The 17,918-nt window shown below is 36.9% G+C and overlaps 1 protein-coding gene across 4 annotated transcripts in view; it reads right to left on the minus strand.

Moving 5' to 3' along the window:
• Window positions 1-17,918, minus strand: part of adam12a (ADAM metallopeptidase domain 12a) — a 118,527-nt gene that overhangs the window by 88,545 nt on the left and 12,064 nt on the right. For all 4 annotated transcript variants that reach the window (XR_013194379.1, XR_013194378.1, XR_013194377.1 and 1 more), the window contains exons 2-3: window positions 10,153-10,265; window positions 1,577-1,650 (exon numbers count right to left, since the gene is read on the minus strand). Coding sequence is in view for 1 of the 4 variants with exons in the window: in XM_077200236.1 (XP_077056351.1) it covers window positions 1,577-1,650; window positions 10,153-10,265 (187 nt within the window). In the remaining 3 variants the exon portion in view is untranslated. The remainder of the gene's footprint in view (window positions 1-1,576; window positions 1,651-10,152; window positions 10,266-17,918) is intronic.

The raw sequence follows: 17,918 nt of genomic DNA on the forward strand, positions 1-17,918 counted from the left end.
AGCGATTTTAGTGTACTGTCTGGTAAGGAAAACGAGATCTTTGCCGCATTTGGCAGCACAGTGAATGAAGTCTCTGAGAAGTCTATAACGTCAAGGTCACCAACACTGTATATTTCACCCCCTGCAAGTTTAACTCGGGCGCAGCCCTCAGTCAGAATGTTTCTTTTTTTCCTCTTCACGCTCTGGTTCATATTCACACACACACTCTGTGTTACCAGAGAAAGGTTCTCAATCACTCTCACCGTGAACATCAATGTCAACCTGAATAAAATCAGAGGTGAGTTCCTGCTCACGCGGTGACCTCAGCTTACGTCTACCCTTCAGAAACACACTCCCCTGCAGCCTGTCTGGCTTTCTACATGATATGCTGCACAACACGGGCGTCCACGTTTGTCATTCCCTCTGCGGTGGATTCAGTAATTAGACACTGTTGTGGAGATTTGTCGCTCCCAGCATGAATCTGTCAGAGCAAATGTTCATTTGCATTCAAAAACAGAGCTGGCGAGGGTTCGTTTGACACAAGCTTCATTACGCCGACCTGACTGACCGCTTCATGCTGCTCTTTCACTTCAGAAACACACTTACAGTTTCAGATCAACCTTTAGCAGGATATACTACAATATCTTATGTAATACTCAAATACTTATTATATATATATATATATATATACATTGAACTTATAGCTTCGATATTCAATATTTTATTCTGAGCAGCACAACAATGCAAGAATTGACAAGCCCATAATATAGATGTTATATAAGAGAGTCCACAAACTCTGGCCACATAGTATATCTTATTTAAATTGCAAAAAGTTTCTTATTTAATTTATCCTCATACAAATATATTACATGCATGTTTTCAACCTTTTTAATAGTCAAAACTATGGTAAAACCCCCACAATTCCTACAATAGACTACTGTCATTTAGTAAGTCAGAATGGTTATAAAATAAAAATGGGAAAAGGTTCAGATTCTGTTTGAAAGTGTTACATATACAGACAAAATGAACCACCAGATACAGATACATTTATACCTCAAAAATGGTTTTAGATTAGGATGAAACAAAAGTGGGTGTAGCCTACATAAGAAATAATAGCATTTATTTAAAGTGTCTGGAAAGAGGTGGTAGACAATTTTAAAAGAAAACAGTTTAAAACATGTAAAAATAAATGATGAAGTAAAATTAAATAAGATATTATATAAAATAAATAATTACAATTTAAAAAAGTTTAAATAAATCAAATAAATAATAGAACATTGGAACAAATAATCAAACTATAGGGACTGGGGACAAAACATAGTAATGTAATAGAAAACAAATCAAATAATATTTACAATATTATTTTTTTCCCACAGTTTAAATTTGTCTTTATATATATACAAATATATATCTGCCTTTTAAATTATATGAGGGGAGTCATTTGATCATATTTAGGGGTCCGTGGCATTTATAAGATTTAAAACCCCTGCTGCAATAGTATACTGTATATCAAAGTGCCATGGTATTACCTTCTGTTACCATCATTGTACCATGGTACCTTGTATTTGGTAAAGAGAGAAAATAATGATAGACTTACTCATTTTTTTGTAAAGCAAGTAGCAGTTGCTCCCCGTCCACTTCAATCAACACCTTCAGTGATCCAGGATGACCCTAAAATCAGACAAAGACACAAAGATATATATATATGTACTAAAAACGGAAGCTTTTTTCGTGTACAGGCAACAATGTTGTCAAAACGATCCCCGTTCACATGGATCCACGGAAACGACCAAAAATGGGGTATTCTGCTGCCAGGCCAGTAGATGGCGATGTCACTTTGTAAGAAAAAATACATGCATATAGACTGAACACGTAATACACATGCACAGAACGTTTTCACAAATGCGATAATGGTAGTGATGGCAATTTCAAAACACTGCTTCCTGAAGCTTCAAAACCTTTACGAATCTTTTGTTCCGAATCAATGGTTCGACACGTGTATCAAACTGCCAGAGTCACGTGGTTTCAGTAAATGAGGCTTCATTACGTCATAACCGTTCCGAAACACTTCGAAATTTCAATGGTTCACCACTGGGGGCGATGATCTCTGTCAACCCATGAATCATGAGGAGTCACTGAGAACCAGTGAACAAGTGTATGTGGGTATTACCTGATCTCTGATCAGTTTTATACATTTGTAGACGTTTTAATTTTGACGTTAATATGATTACAATGAATAATTGCAGTTAGTCTCTTATTGGCCTGTTAGCTAAGCCATTCATAGAACAAACAAAACAAACCCTGACAATTGATAAAAGAACATATAGACACTTGATACTCTTATTAGATGATAAGATATTTGCATTTGAAAGATTTTACTTCCAATTTTTTTTTGCAAAAGGTGTTTTTATGGCCAAGGTATTTGTTGCATTTACACTCTTCTGACCACTAGGGGTCACCGTGGAGACGGGTGTCGGATTGTTTCGAAACCTCAACACAATATGGCACATTTGCTTCAACTGTTTCAGTGTTTCACGTAGCCTCGATCTGCCCACCACTAGATAATATTAGCGTTTTTAAAAACAACTTCAGAGACAAAAACGCCTTCAAACATTTGCAGGCCCCCTAAAACGCAGTTGTCGTGTAAATTAATGGCCAAAACAACATTCAAAGTTTCCATTTTTTAAGTTCAGATTAAAAAAAAATTGACTAAACCGTCTCATTAAACACCTGTGGCTGCATTAGCATTTCATCTGCATCTACCCGTATAACCCTGGTTGTCATAATTGATTGATTGCCACTTGAAAAGATGGCGACTGATTGGTTGATTACATAATTACTCACACCTGTGACACTTCTGGACACCATGTTGTGATGGTGAACCCTTCTCAGCACACTTCAAACTGTCAAAGAGTCTAGTCGCTTGCTTTTCAACATTTACTTAGTTTTGATTTATTGATAATAATTTGAAATGTTATGTGAGGGTTTATGGATTCAGTTGCATGACTTAATGATAGTGTGAATAAAAGAGCTGGTTTATTCACACAGTTATATTAACTGAAGTCAATGACCATGTTAAAAGTGGTCAGTACAAAAACGCATATTCCCGATAGACTGAATAATAAATATGTGGTCCAACATTTTTATTCTCATTAAATATTTAGAAAGTGAAATGGGTTGCAATAGCCGTTTCATGTTTTGTTAGTGGTTATATTCGTGGAAGATGAAGTCCAACTGCTGCGTAACAGACAATGCAAGGCCTATAGACAGCGAGAGAAAGCATATTTCCAGCTTTGAGTGGGCTTTAATGCAGGATAAAATGAATCCGCCATTGTGTTGTAGGTCTATAGCTGTCAGGATTAGTTTTATGTTTCAATTCTCTCTGACATTAATTCTCTTCACGCTCTGTAAGTCTGAAACTTCGGCAGATTTACGCCGAGGCTCTGAGGGAAATGGATTTAAACCAGCCAGGCGTTGATAAAATACAGCAGAAATAAGCATGAATCATCTGTCTAACATGAAGAGCTCCATGCGTCATTGCATATGTATGTCAATGCACGGTTACAGCCGTGACAAATTCACACAAGGTAAATCAGATCGTGAGGGAACGTTTGCTAAGTGTTTAGCACAAACTTGACCTAGAATATTGGCTGACCTTCATCCAAGTAATGAAAAACAGGGAAACCCAAGTAAAATACGGGATTCCAAACTCTTTCCCATGGTAAAATCGTTGTAATGTACGTCATCTTGTGGCCTATTGCTTTATTGAACACATGAATGTAACATTCAATGTCTTGGTTGAAAAATGATTAAACCACATGGAATAAGTTGTTAGTTTGTGGGTTCGTATGTTCTTGCATGTATAAATCTCTGACGAGAAGACATTTGGGGGTTGAAGCTCTTATGGATTTCCCTTGGTTACAAAACCACCACTAACAACTTTGACCTCCATAAATCCATAGTTAAGCAAACAAATGGAGCAAATTTAACACCATTGTAAGGGTTCCTCCGAGAGGTTTCAAAGATAAATCACTGCAAGAGTCCAAAAAGTACGAAAAAAACTCGACAAAGCTTTGAGACGTGACTGACACTGGCTTATATAAGTATTCATTATCCCCCTACTGGATGCCTACAGAAAGAGTCAGTTAACAAATCAGTTGAAAAGTCAAAAACTCCATCATCAATTAATAAATCTACTGCAAAGGAACAAGAGAGACTCGCATTACTGAATAATCACTGGTCTCCAACAATAACATTACCTCCCATCTTGATTTGATCGAAGATCAACTGGAGGATCTAAACAGCCATTGGAGGACTGAAGCAAAAAGGGACGAAACAAAAGTTTAAAGTGTCAGTATATATAAGAAATGTCTCACAAAAATAAAACTCAGCATTCCAGCTGAAAAGTCTCATCCCTAAAAAGCCTTGGTGTGTGGTGGGAGTATTCAGGGATGTTTTTGCGCTGCTCCAGGAAACTGTACAGGAGAACTGTCATTGTGTCAGTCAGTGAGCCGATGCCAACTGGGTCATGAAGAAGAACAGTGATCTGAAAAACACATGTAAAGTTGAAGCCTTAGCGCAGCGGATGGCGCATATGCTTGATTGTGATGATGGGGGTCAAGACTGTGTCATGTCCCGATACATTTCTACATTTCAAATACTATCTTTTCCTGTAGCGACAGCCTCCCTTGACTTTCCTATTAATGCCAAAACACCACAAATAAAAGGAAAAATGCAAATCTAAAAGGGCTGTAAAAGAAGAACTTGTGCATTTTACAATGACCAAGTTAAATGGAATAATTCAGCTAAATTCACCTGTACTGCCATCATTTATTCACTCTCATGTTGCTGTTATTTTCCCTGTGGAACACAAGATCAATTTTAACCCTTTAAAGTCTACAGTTTTATATTGTTAATTATTGGTAATATTTCAAGATGAACACTTACATTACTGAAGCAATTTAGGTTTACTTGATTATCCATTTTATAGAAAAATCATATTAAAATGTGAGTATATGATGAATCAGGTTTTGAGGAACGTTTATTTTATGATCTTTCAATCATCATCATTCCATTTTAAAAATGCCAGTTCAAAGTAACAGCAACTCTCAAGCTCCAAAATAAAAAATTAAAATTAAAATGATTTGAAAACAAAATAAAAGGGTCCACTGAACTAAAAAAATTAAGGGACAGGATGTTTAGAGATTAACATTGGTGTTTGCTCCTTAAAATATATAATTGGAGATAAATGTGATTTTGTGTTTTTTTAATGACACTTTTTCTCCTTTTTTGACCTTGACAGAAGTGGTTACTATGAATTGTGATTGTATGGGAAAATTGTGTAAAGATTTATTCTTTTGTGGTCCTATGAAAGTCATATGGGTTGGGTGAAAAACACCTCTCACCTGAGGGTGATAAAGTCTGTCATAATAATAATTTATGTTTGGTTATGTTAGGTTCTGGTATCTTTGTGGGGACTCTTCATATGTATAAGGGTTTTTATGCTGTACAAACAGGATTTTCTAACCCCTATCCCTAACCCTACCCCTAAACCTACCTAATCACAGAAAACTTTCTGCATTTTTACATTTTCAAATAAGCATTATTTAGTACGTTTATTAACCCCATTACCCAGGGACCGTTGGCTGTTCCCCACAATCTCAGGATTTATAATCCACACACACACACACACACACACACACACACACACACACACACACACACACACACACACACACACACACACACACACACACACACACACACACACACACACACACACACACACACACACACACACACACACACACACAGAGATCCCTAGGTGGTCTGATTTACTCTTAATGATTGTTGCTCACGGCAGTACACATGTACAAAATTGTCTATAAAACCTTTTATAAACTCCAGTAAGAAAACAACACACTCCAAGTAAATAAATTAACAAACAAATGGGCTTCAAAACAGTCCTGCTTGTCTTCATTCCATAAATTGGTTGAGAAATGTTTTTCATTAAGGATAAAAGCAACAATTCCCCTCCAGGACTCATGTTCCCTCACAGGCAGGTCTGTTCGCTGCTTCCCAAAACATATCAAACTGTTCAAACTCACTCCTTGTTCAAAAAAGAACAGGCATGTAATCATAGTTTGTACTAAACACGTTTATCTTCAAAGTCTAACTTCATTGTCAACATACACTGCCCGGACGCTGTTTGGATTTAAAATGGCAAATGCTTAAGAGACTGGATCATTATTCCAGTGATTATTATGTTTCTAACATGTTTGACAAAAGTTCTTCTAAACCTAATTGATGGAGTGTGTAGCTTTTCATTTCTTAAACAACAATGTAGGAAAACACATCATGGCCATATTCCAGGATGACAAAGTCAAGATTCATCAGGCTCAAACTGTGAAAGAATGGTTGGGAGGAGCATGAATAATCATATTCACACATGAATTTGCACTTATGAGTCCAGACCTTAAATTCATTGAAAGTCTTTGGGATGTGCTGGAGGAGACTTTACAGAGTGCTGGACTCTTGCATTGCCAATACAAGATCTTTCAAAAATGAATGCACCTCTCGATGGAAATAACATCACAAAATTTATTTCCATCAAGAGGTGCATCAATTTTTGGTCAAGACCTTGTATTGATAATGCAATATGTCTATAATGGCATATGCAACCCATTTAAAGAGCACGTATGCCTATATGCTATATTTAAAAAGTCTTAATTTAGTTTTTTCATGCTTGAAACACATTATTTCCCCCATATTCTTCATTGTTGCAGCTCCTCTCTTCCCAGTCTGTCAGTAATCCTCTGTTTAGTTCCTGTCTCTATGAAGCTCCTCCTTCTGAAAAGCACACTGTGCTCTGATTGGTTGGCTGGATCAGTGTGTTGTGATTGGTCAAGCGCTTTTAGCGTGTTTGGAATATGTCCCATCCCTTACCATAACCGTGAGTTTCAACTAGGGGTGCGCCGATCCGATACTCAGTATCGGTATTGCTCCGATACTAGCAATATTTGCCAGATCGGGTATCGCCAGACGAGACCATCCAAATCCGATCCGATATTGTATAGCCTACGTATGTTATTGTTATACAACACAAAAGGCACAAAAACATTATAAAGCACTATAATGTTTTCGTGTACTGTATTCCAAGATTTCTGAAGCCATTACATATAGTTTAATGTGAGGTACAGATTTAAATCGTTAAATTAATCTTCACCTAAGTGCTTCCCTCCGCTGCGGCTGTCAGTCATTCTCAGCACTCAAACAGCGCGTCGCGCTCGGGTAAAACGAGTAGCATCTGCCTGCAGACACGGAGGCTGCATTTTCAGGACCCCACTTCTAGGACCGCATTTCTAGGACCCTACGTTTTTAGTGACAACGCCACCTATCGAATTAGAGGACCAGCGAAGATGAATGACATTCAGAGTGTGAGTATCAAATGCGAATCAATTTTTATTTGTTTAACTTTAAAAACAATTTTGATGCATTTCATTGGAAAGTTAATGTTGCCAACGTGCTGGTGATTTGCTGAACAGTCTTGAATGCATAGCCATCATATATTAGCCTCTAATGCTGGAAAATGAATTGTTAGCACGTTCATTTAACGGAACTGTTGCATGATAAGCCTGTGTTGACTTATTTACAGCACAATAACTAGCATGTTAGCATGTTTGTTCTGAAAGCTTGTTTATTACTCATTGTTTTTCCATTTTAATTCAGTTAAAATAATCTTAATCTTTTCACTGTCACGTGCTCACAGTCAGCCTGTTTAACGTTACCCACAATACATGTTATGTGTACGTCTCTTCATTTTGACATGGTTTTATAAAGTTGGTTGAGACATATGACATTTTAATAGTCAGACATATCCGAGAGGCCATTATAATAATTGAAATCCCACGTGTTAGATTGTGTCATTTACTGTATACTGTACTCTATATGAAGTGCTATCAAGGACACAGCTCAGGGTAGGCAATAGTATGACAAAAGATAAATAAATAAATTGGTTAAGCACTAGGCTTAGGCCAAATTTATGTCTATTTATTTATATGAAATTAACTTAAAAATGTTTTTCAAGAAACGACATGAGTGTTTCTAGAACCTTTGTTCCGAGAACATCGAAATCCTTTTTTTTTTCAAATCTTTGAACAGTATGCAATAATTGTATTATGAAAATTAATTGGTATGGAGATTGATATCATTATTTTTATCATTATCATTCCTCTGTGGTAACTAAGATCTTTTAAATATGAAATTTAAAATTAGAGAGTAGAACATGTTCAACTAAATGTTCCTTATTTAAATCACTTCTCTTTCTCTCTCTTAGGAGTCAGTGATGATGTTGTCCATGTGTTTGTCCATCCATTGAAGTTCTGTCTATGTGGTTCACGTCATGATCAAATTTGTTTTTTTGTGTGTTCAAGTTCAGTGGTTATATATTATTTTGTAAAATATTTTGTGTGTTCAATTTCAGTTATATATTATTTTGTAAAATATTTTGTGTGTTCAATTTCAGTTTTTATATATTATTTTGTAAAATATTTTGTGTGTTCAATTTCAGTTATATATTATTTTGTAAAATATTTTGTGTGTTCAAGTTCAGGTGTTTTATATTATTTTGTAAAATACAAAATCTTAAATCTACCCCCAGAGTCATCCTTGTCTTCCCTCTGTACTTGAAAATGTGGTCGATAGTGACTGAAAAGACTATAAAATGATTCCTTGTTTATTTTACTTGAGTTATTATATGCTACTTAGACCCAATAATTTCTCAACATTCCTAGGAACCTGGTTTAATTGCAATAAAGAAAGTAGTATTTGGGTGTAATAAAACTTGAAAGAAAAAAAAACACTCTAATGTAGTTAAAACTGGGTGGAAATATTGCATTGGTGGCACTTTTTTCGGTCCTCCAAAACTAGGGTCCTGGAAATGCGTTCCTGGGACTGCGGTTCTTCGACTCGGTAGGTGGCGCTGTCACAAAAAACTAGGGTCTTAGAAATGCGGTCCTAGAAGTGGGGTCCTGAAAATGCAGCCTCCGGGACTGCAGACAGATAATATTGGGTAAAACAGTCAACACGATGAAACTCTCTCCAAGATGAGTCAATGTTCCTATTATTATACTGTAGATATGTAGATAAAGGTCTATGGTTTGCATAAAAGGACTTTAACGTGCTGGAGTTTCACATGTTACTTTCAACCGGGTGTCTGTTAGATCACAACACAACTCCTCAGTGATCACAACACTGGAGTAGAGAGCGATATAATTGCTCTTCACACGCACATTAACTGAAATTTAAAACTGTTAAAAGGCTCAAACTAATGAATAAATAAAGAAATATATGTATATCTTACTTTTGTGCTTTGAACTTTTCAATGCGACGCGCTGCGCGCCGTGACTCCATGTTGCTTCGAGCGCATCATTCTGCGCACGGGAAGCGCATAAGGTTTCGTTCCGCTCTGAATTGGAGCCTTTCATATTACAATACTTTTGCGCAATGGCAGTTTATTGATAGCCTTAGTTGTTCTGTCCAATCTATGTATCATATGTTGCTGCTTCATTAAAAAGTTGCGCTTAAAAGTTTAAAATAAATGTATTTTAATTATATAGTATATATTTTGTCCGTATTGTTTTACAAAGTAAGGAAAATAATGTTTAAGTCAAGCTTTGATGCCTTTAACAAAAGAATAATCCCAGTCTCTTCCCCACAGTGAGGCATACAGATACAGTTTATTAGGTAATTTGGCACTGTTTTTTTAATTATTATTTTAGTATTGGATTGGATCGGTATCGGCCAATACTGAGTCCCAGGTATCGGAATCGGTATCGGAGGCAAAAAAAGCGGATCGTGCCACCCCTAGTTTCAACACACTACTAACTAAATCAACCAGACCCCGCCCCTTTATTCTGCGTATGAATTATTTAAATTAGGAATATTGTGACGTGTTTGTTCCCCAAAAAGAAAAAAAAAACTCAAGGCAACAATGGAGTTTAGAAACGGTGACACTGATATTGAGAATAACTCCATTTGGGTTGACTTTGTGCTTTGGAACTTTGCAACCATTTGCAACATCCCACATTAAAGAAAGATGAACATAAAAAAAAACAAATAAACAAGATATTGAAATAGACAGAACCTGGGGGCTTGATTTTAACAGTGACTTACCATTGACTGGATGAGACTAACCGGTCTCTGCTGTCCTCCAATGAGCAGTTGTGGTTCAATCACATCATAATGCTCCAGCGTGTTTAGTGTATCGGGTTGACTCGGATAGGCGGCTGAAAGAAGAAAAACAAGTACATGACATCTCCACCTTAAAGTAAACAACAACTCTTCGGCCTAGACTTTTCATTGACTGACGACATCGCTGATTCACAGACTAACCCTGCTGAGCATTACTTATTTAAAATCCCTATAAGCTTTCTTTCTTCAATCCATGCTTTATAAAAATCTCATTGCGTTTGTATTTGAAGCCTGCAGAGACGCAGTGAACAACATTGTTAATCGATGCTTCCAAACATCAGGTTTGCCCTGACAACAATCTCCCTGGAAACTGTAACCATCTATTACAGGCCTGATTCGATTCAGATCAGACCTCTATAATGACCTAATGAAGCTGTTCTTGTGGCCTCATCCATCATACATAAAAGTGACATCGCATGTAAATGAGTCATACACACTGTGAAGTTCAGCCACAAGAGACGACACGCAGTCTGTAAATATAGTTTAAAATAACTGAAAGGTCACCATAAAACTGTTAAATATCGACTTGTAAACGGCATCATATTTCTCACTCAAATGAAAATGCACAGCTGATCTCTACTTTCTCTCTCACAACAATCTGTGAAGACTGATTTCATCTCACACAAGGTCGCTGCTTACATTCAATCTTTTCCTGGCCAGTGTTTTTTTTTTTCTTTTATAGTTTTTATTACTTTAATACTGCATTTTATTTATTATTTTTTTCGTTCAGCATAAATCAAATAAAAAGTAAATCAAGTATAAACAAAGCCATTTATTCTTTTTTTTTTAAATCAATGTCAATCACAGACAGTAAACGGTATTGTAAGCAGTTTTACTTTTTATTTTTGAGCCATAACAATACATTTCTTGTGTGTGTGTGTGTGTTTGTTTGTTTGTTTGTTTGTTTGTGTGTGTGTGTGTGTGTGTGTGTGTGTGTGTGTGTGTGTGTGTGTGTGTGTGTGTGTGTGTGTGTGTGTGTGTGTGTGTGTGTGTTTGTGTGTGTGTGTGTGTGTACACACATACATTCAAAATTATAAACAAAAATATTATTTTAATAATATTAAAAATATTGTTACATTTCTTGTGTGTATATAGTGTATATAATATACTATATAATATAATATATATATATATATATGTATGTAAACACACTTATTATTTTATTTTAAATTTTCATGGTTAGTTTTCTGTAAGCAGAAGCTCACTACAGAATAAAACCAGCAGTACATTTGGTTAATCATGCACGAAAACACTTTATTATGCAGAGACAGCTGAGCTGTTAAGAGTGTAGTTTACATTACAAATTCACAGAACGAGATTTAGACGTGCAGGAAGCCACGCTAGTCAAAACAAGTTCACTAGCATCTACATGCTACCGCCGGACATTATTTGTCTTCATTAAATCTTTATAAACAACTGAAACATCCTCTTTATAATACATACATATCTTCTTGGGTTATAATGAGTGCAAGTGAGAAATTAAAAGATTATAGTTGAAATCAACTATTCCAAATCAAGAGATTTGTTGATTTGCATTTTAAATTGTAAGGCATCATAGGCACACATCCAACATGATAGCTGTTCCAAAAGTAAAGCATTGCCAGATTTCAAGGCAGACTTTACGCAGCATAGTTCACTGTAGGTTTTGGATGTATTTCACATTTTTACCCCATCTGACCCACAATCAGACCTCAAAGTCCCTCTGTTCTGGGCTCATGGACAGACCTCGCTGTCTCGCTCGCAGAATGAAGCGGAGTGTGCGTGAGTTACAACGAGCGGGTCTGTAGATTATCATCTCAGCTCTGCTTTATGTCTGATACTAGGGTTTCCCACACGCAGAACACACTGTGAAAAGGAACAGACACTGTGGACTGATAACATTGTGAAATGCCTTGGTCAGCACAGTTACAGACTCTCTGAAACACTCAAACAAACAGAGACAGGATGGCCACCATCCTTCATTGTATATGTGCATGTTTTGTCATTTTTGGAGAAAAAATAAACATCCTCTCACTTTCTACTGCTTTGTTTCCAGCTAATTTCTTAACATGTCTTCATATTTGTACGAACATAAAAAAAGATTCAACAAATGAGACATTAACTTGTAAATAATGAGTCCCTGAACAGAGTGGGATCAATATCTAAGTGCTACAGTGCATCTCATCTTCATGGACTGAGAAAGACACACACACACAAACACACACACACACGCGCGCGTGCGCAGTTACACGTGGTCCGGCTCTGCAAGGACTGAGATCAGCTGGTCTCCCTGTAGCACTGTCTCAGGAGTCTTACATTACAGACATTGCATTATTTATGCAATATTTTTTTATGTTTCATTGAACGAGAATAAAAAAAACTTTGTTTAAACCCTTTCCAATAAAGATATGTCAAGCTTATTTGGATTTTAAATTATTATTTTTTAAAATACAGTATCCTGAAAAGTTTATTATCTAATATATGACTCACTGACCAAAATTAAATTTTGCTCAATATTTTCATTCAACAGTTTGGGGTTGGTAAGATTTTTGAAGTAATATTTTTGAAAGACGTCTCTTATGCACAACAAGGCTCCATTTGCTTAATCAAAAGCACAATAAAACAGTAATATTGTGAAAAATAGTACAATTTAATATAACTGTTTTCTATGTGAATATATTTTAAAATGTAATTTATTCCTGTGATGCAAAGCTGAATTTTCAGCATGATTACCCCAGTCTTCAGTGTCACATGATCCTTCAGAAATCACTCTAATATAATAATTTGCTGCTCAAGAAACATTTAATATTATTATCAATAATGAAAACAGATGTGCGCTGCTGCGTTTTTTTTTGTGTGGAAACAGTGAAACATTTTTTCAGGATTCTTTGACGAATAGAAAGTTGAAAAGAACATAATTTATTCTAAATAAAAATATTATAAATGTCTTTAATGTTATTTTTGATCATGTGTCCTCACTGAATAGAGATATTATTATTTTTACACTCATCTCTCCCACGTTTGCGTTATGAATTGAAGTCAATGGAACACAGAGTTTAGTGTGACTGCAGCTTTAACCGCTACACCAAATCACCCCAATACATGGCTTAGGCTGTACTTCTTATGGCTGATGTAGAATTAGCCATAATTTCCATGGCAATAAAACTGATCCTAAATAATCAAGCCCAGAGCTTGACAGATCTGAATCCAACACCAACTGCTTCTGAAAGCAGTCCTCTGAAGCCTAATGCTGCAGGTTTAGAGGTTAGTCTGGGTGACAGAGTGGCCGGGTCTACGCTGACGTCACTGTTTTACGAGTACGACCGACACACACATGGAATCGTCATCACGTTTGTAGCCGTTTCATGTTGGTGGTCCTTAGAAAAAGTCGTACACCTCTACGGGTAACTGGCTTCTTTCACACTAGCGCGACACAGCAGGGATTTTAATGTTCACTTGTAAACGGGGTAATGGAGGAGAGAACTCGAGCTGCAACAACGAATCCAACAACAAGTCATATTTGTTCATTTCAGAAACTCCTGCTTGTGTGGTGAAGCTGTTTAAGAGAGTCAGTAAATTATAAAGTTATAGAGATGTGGTGAGGGAACGTGGCTCCAGCGCTTATTTACATGCTCAATAAAGCAGAGAGAAACTTTAGCTATTACACTCTTCATCCATGCTGTTATTTATATATCTTCAGTAGAGTCAATAAAGTGAGTGTGTGGTTGGGAGCGTCTATGTTATATGTGTTTGTTCTTTATAGGCAGATCTTTTGTACTGGATTTATGAGAGCAAATGACTGAATAATAAAGGTATAAAACCATGAAGCGGTGGCTCAGAAATCTAATGCTGTTTCCAGATGCAAATCGAAACAAATCCTTTTTCAAAATGTGAAAGAAAAATACAAGCGCTGTGGTGAATGCACACACTGGCTTTGTGTGAATAAGTGAAACACCATCAGAAATAGTAAAATGTTCGTTTAAAGAATATATAGATGCTTGAAAGTCTTCAGTGACTTAAGTGTTCGAAACTGACATCACTTCTGAGGAAATTCCTCACTCCTGAAAGTTCCTTTGGCAATAACATATTGGTCTCCACTGGGGGGGAAACTAAGCTTAAACTAGCCCAAGCTGGTCTTAACTGGTCTCCCAGTCTGGTCAAGCTGAAATTTCGGTGGTTTTAGGTGGATTTTGTACACTTTTCAGGCAGGGAGGCCAGCAGACTTAAAAAGTGACTTATAAAGTAATTAAAAAAGAAACCATTCATGGTTAGTGGCTCATGGTTATATACATACATATAATGTACACTTTAAACTAGCTAGAAAACTAGATAAACTAGATTTCCCATAATTTCAGAACTGGTATTTCAACCAAACGTCTGAGCAGATCTTGTAGGTCAGAGAACTTCACAACGCCAAGATGCAACAAACCACGTTTAATCTCCAGTGGGAGTCTGAAGTAAAGTTCACATACAGCATCTTTGTCTGACATCTGGACCTGAGGGGATGTGAGAGAAAACATCTCCTAAAATTAATCATGCATTTTTGGCTCACAACCACTTCAATATAGCAACCACAAACCCCTTCTAAAGCCTCGGCAATACAGTGAAAGCAAACGGGACTTGCACTCCTCCTGAACACCCAGGGGGCTGTTTTCTGTCTTACACAAATCCTCGATGTGACAGCCTCCGCAATAATAACTATTTCCTCACAGTCTTTTTTCTTTCATTGCAAATGGAGCACCAAATCTTTCATCTGCTGTTGTGAAAAGTCCCCTTTTACACAAAACACAGCCCTTCCCTGGACTGAAGCAAACGCATCCAACTTTAGTCTCTTCCGGCTAAAACAACAAGCCTACAGTATATTGTGAATTGGATGCTAGTATGTTGGTTTGACCTCACCACCTGAACCACTAAACCAGCCACAATACCTTACTTGACCAGCTTGACATCTGTAAGAGCACGTCACACTTTTTTTATTAAGCTTTTTGCCCATCACATTCCAAATAAAAAAGATAAATATTTAGTATTAATATAAGATATATTGGGTTAGGGTCCAATTCTCACTATTAACTAGTTGCTTATTAGATTGCATTTTACTATAGGATACTGGCTGTTTATTAGTACGTATAAAGCACATATTAATACCTTATTCATATTAATGCATGACCATATTCTGCATCCATATTCTACCTCTTTGAGGTCTTTCAAACAGGTTTTATAAAACTACACTCGACAAAAGCTGCACTTTCGATGGTTTTAAATGATATGTTGCTAACTACTGGTGACACTGGGGACTATGCTGGGCTTGTGCTCCTAGATTTGAGTGCTGCTTTTGACACGGTACCATGCTGACCTTCTTGCTCGCTTGGAGCAGTGTGCTGGCATAAAAGGAAGTGCTCTTGAATGATTTAAATCATATTTCTCCAATAGAAGTTTTAGAGTTAACATTGGTGATCATTGGTCTGAGGCAGCTCCTTTATCGTGTGGTGTTCCCCAGGGATCCATGTTAGCTCCTTTTCTTTTTTCCATTATATATGCTCCCATTGGGTTCTATTTTCAGGAAGCATGGTCTGTCGTTCCATTGCTACACAGATAACACTGCACTCTAATGGTCTGGAGGTAGCCTACTTATGACCTGTTTGTCTAATGTGAAGGCCTGGGATTCTTTAAAGTTTAATGAGTAAACCTGAAATAATTGTGTTTGGTCTGTCAGATTCTACTACCAGTGTTGGGAAAGTTCACTTTCTACATGAACTAGTTCAAAGTTCAGTTCACAAATTTTAAAATGAACTATTTCAGTTCATAGTTCATACTTTCAGATTTTCAACCAGTTCATAGTTCTTTTTTTCCATATGTTGCTGCAAGCTATTATTTTTCAAAATTATTTCCACAGTCCATATAGAACCACAGACAGCAATTATTTTATCGACGGGCAAAGTTTGCACAGAAATGTACGATTTTTCCCATCCTCATCTGTCATATGACGCCTCCTTGCTGCTTTTTGTGTTGATGACGCATGCGCGGTGCGACACTGGCAGCTGGTGTTGCCAGATTGGGCGTTTTTTCCTCTACATATTAAGAGTTTACCTGTTACGGTGTGTTTTAGCCGGGTTTTCGCCGGAAGGCTCTATAGAAATCTGCCACCCTATTGAACGAAGTTAAACTGAGAGAGCGCCATTCACAGACACCAGAATGAACGAGTTCACAGTAACGTTCATCAAGCAGTAATACAGTACGTTCAGTTCACGTTCGCTTAAAATATTCGCAAGTTCATGAACTATTGTTCAATGAACTCATTCAGGCACAACACTGTCTACTAGTACACCAAAAATAAATCTGAGGAGTTAACCTCTCCTTGGGTAGGTGCTGTTTTTGATGAAGGGTTGAAAGACATAAATACGGTGGTCAAATCTTGCTTCTTTCAGCTTTGACTATTAGCAAAAGTAAAACCTATTCTGTCGATATCTTTTTTTTTTGGAAAAAAGTAATTCATGCTTTTATTCCATCTAAATTTGATTACTGTAACACCGTGTCCTAACTACACGCAATAATAATATATCATTTCCATGTTAATCAGAGTTTTTGTCCTAACCAGCCACGACGGCGTCACGCAACGATTATATTTATAGAATAGATAATATTTCTAAAATAAATAAATAAATACATGAAGTACTTTTTTATTTTAAAGTATTAAATAATTCACTCAATTATTCACTCAAATAGTAATTACCACATAAATATGTAAAAACAAAACAAAAAAAGAGTGCCATAAGAGTGGAACTTCATAGATATGGGGTGGTGATGGCGCTGTGGATAAGACACATGCCTCTGGTGTGAGAGACCCGGGTTTGAATCCACTGTGAGACACCAATGTGTCCCTGAGCAAGACACTTAACCCCTAGTTGCTCCAGAGGCGTGCGACCTCTGAAATATAGCAATTGTAAGTCGCTTTGGATAAAAGCGTCAGCTAAATGAATAAATGTAAATGTAGATAATGTGAAGACGTCAATTCATAGAACTTCCATCAAACATTACTACTTTTGCTGTTATATAAAGTTTCTCATACCAAGCTAAAACATTTTGATTATACCATTCTCCCTTTAATGCTCAACCAATTTCACAAGCTCCATTTTACAGCATGGATAAACTGTCCCAGCAGTCACACCAGCACTAAACCATCACTAACCAGTAGAGGACTCATCTTGATCTCAGGCTCAATGCAGGAAGGGGTCCCTCTCATAAAAACACTGCCTGACAACGTGAACTTAAGAGATGACAAGTATAAACTAGTCAGTAAATGATGCTCTTGGCTGGTCTTTCCAGGAAGTCTCCCCTGTTCTACAAGATCTTGTTTGTGATCCCCAACTACCCAGTAAACCACTAATGGTTCACTTTAAAAACACCTGCAGCTCCGTGACAGCATCTCCCTGTGAAACAGCCACTCAGCATGTTCATATCCCGCTGCTGTACTGCATTTGATTATTTATGAAAAACAGCGCCACGGGGGACATGCTGATGTCTATCCTCATGAACAAAGAGAAAAATAAAAGAAAGCTCAAACAGACGCGGTGTAAAAAACACTGGCCGCAGTCCAGATAGAGAGAGAGATAAAGATGCTGGAAGGAAACACTCTAGAGGTTCTTCATGAGAGCATGAAAATCCCATCGCTACAACGACAAACTGTCCTGAGCATCCTTACACTGGAAACA

Source organism: Siphateles boraxobius, unplaced genomic scaffold (assembly GCF_051911475.1).
Source record: "Siphateles boraxobius isolate OS27281-9 unplaced genomic scaffold, OSU_SipBor_1 46, whole genome shotgun sequence".
Classification (NCBI taxonomy): Eukaryota; Metazoa; Chordata; class Actinopteri; order Cypriniformes; family Leuciscidae; genus Siphateles; species Siphateles boraxobius.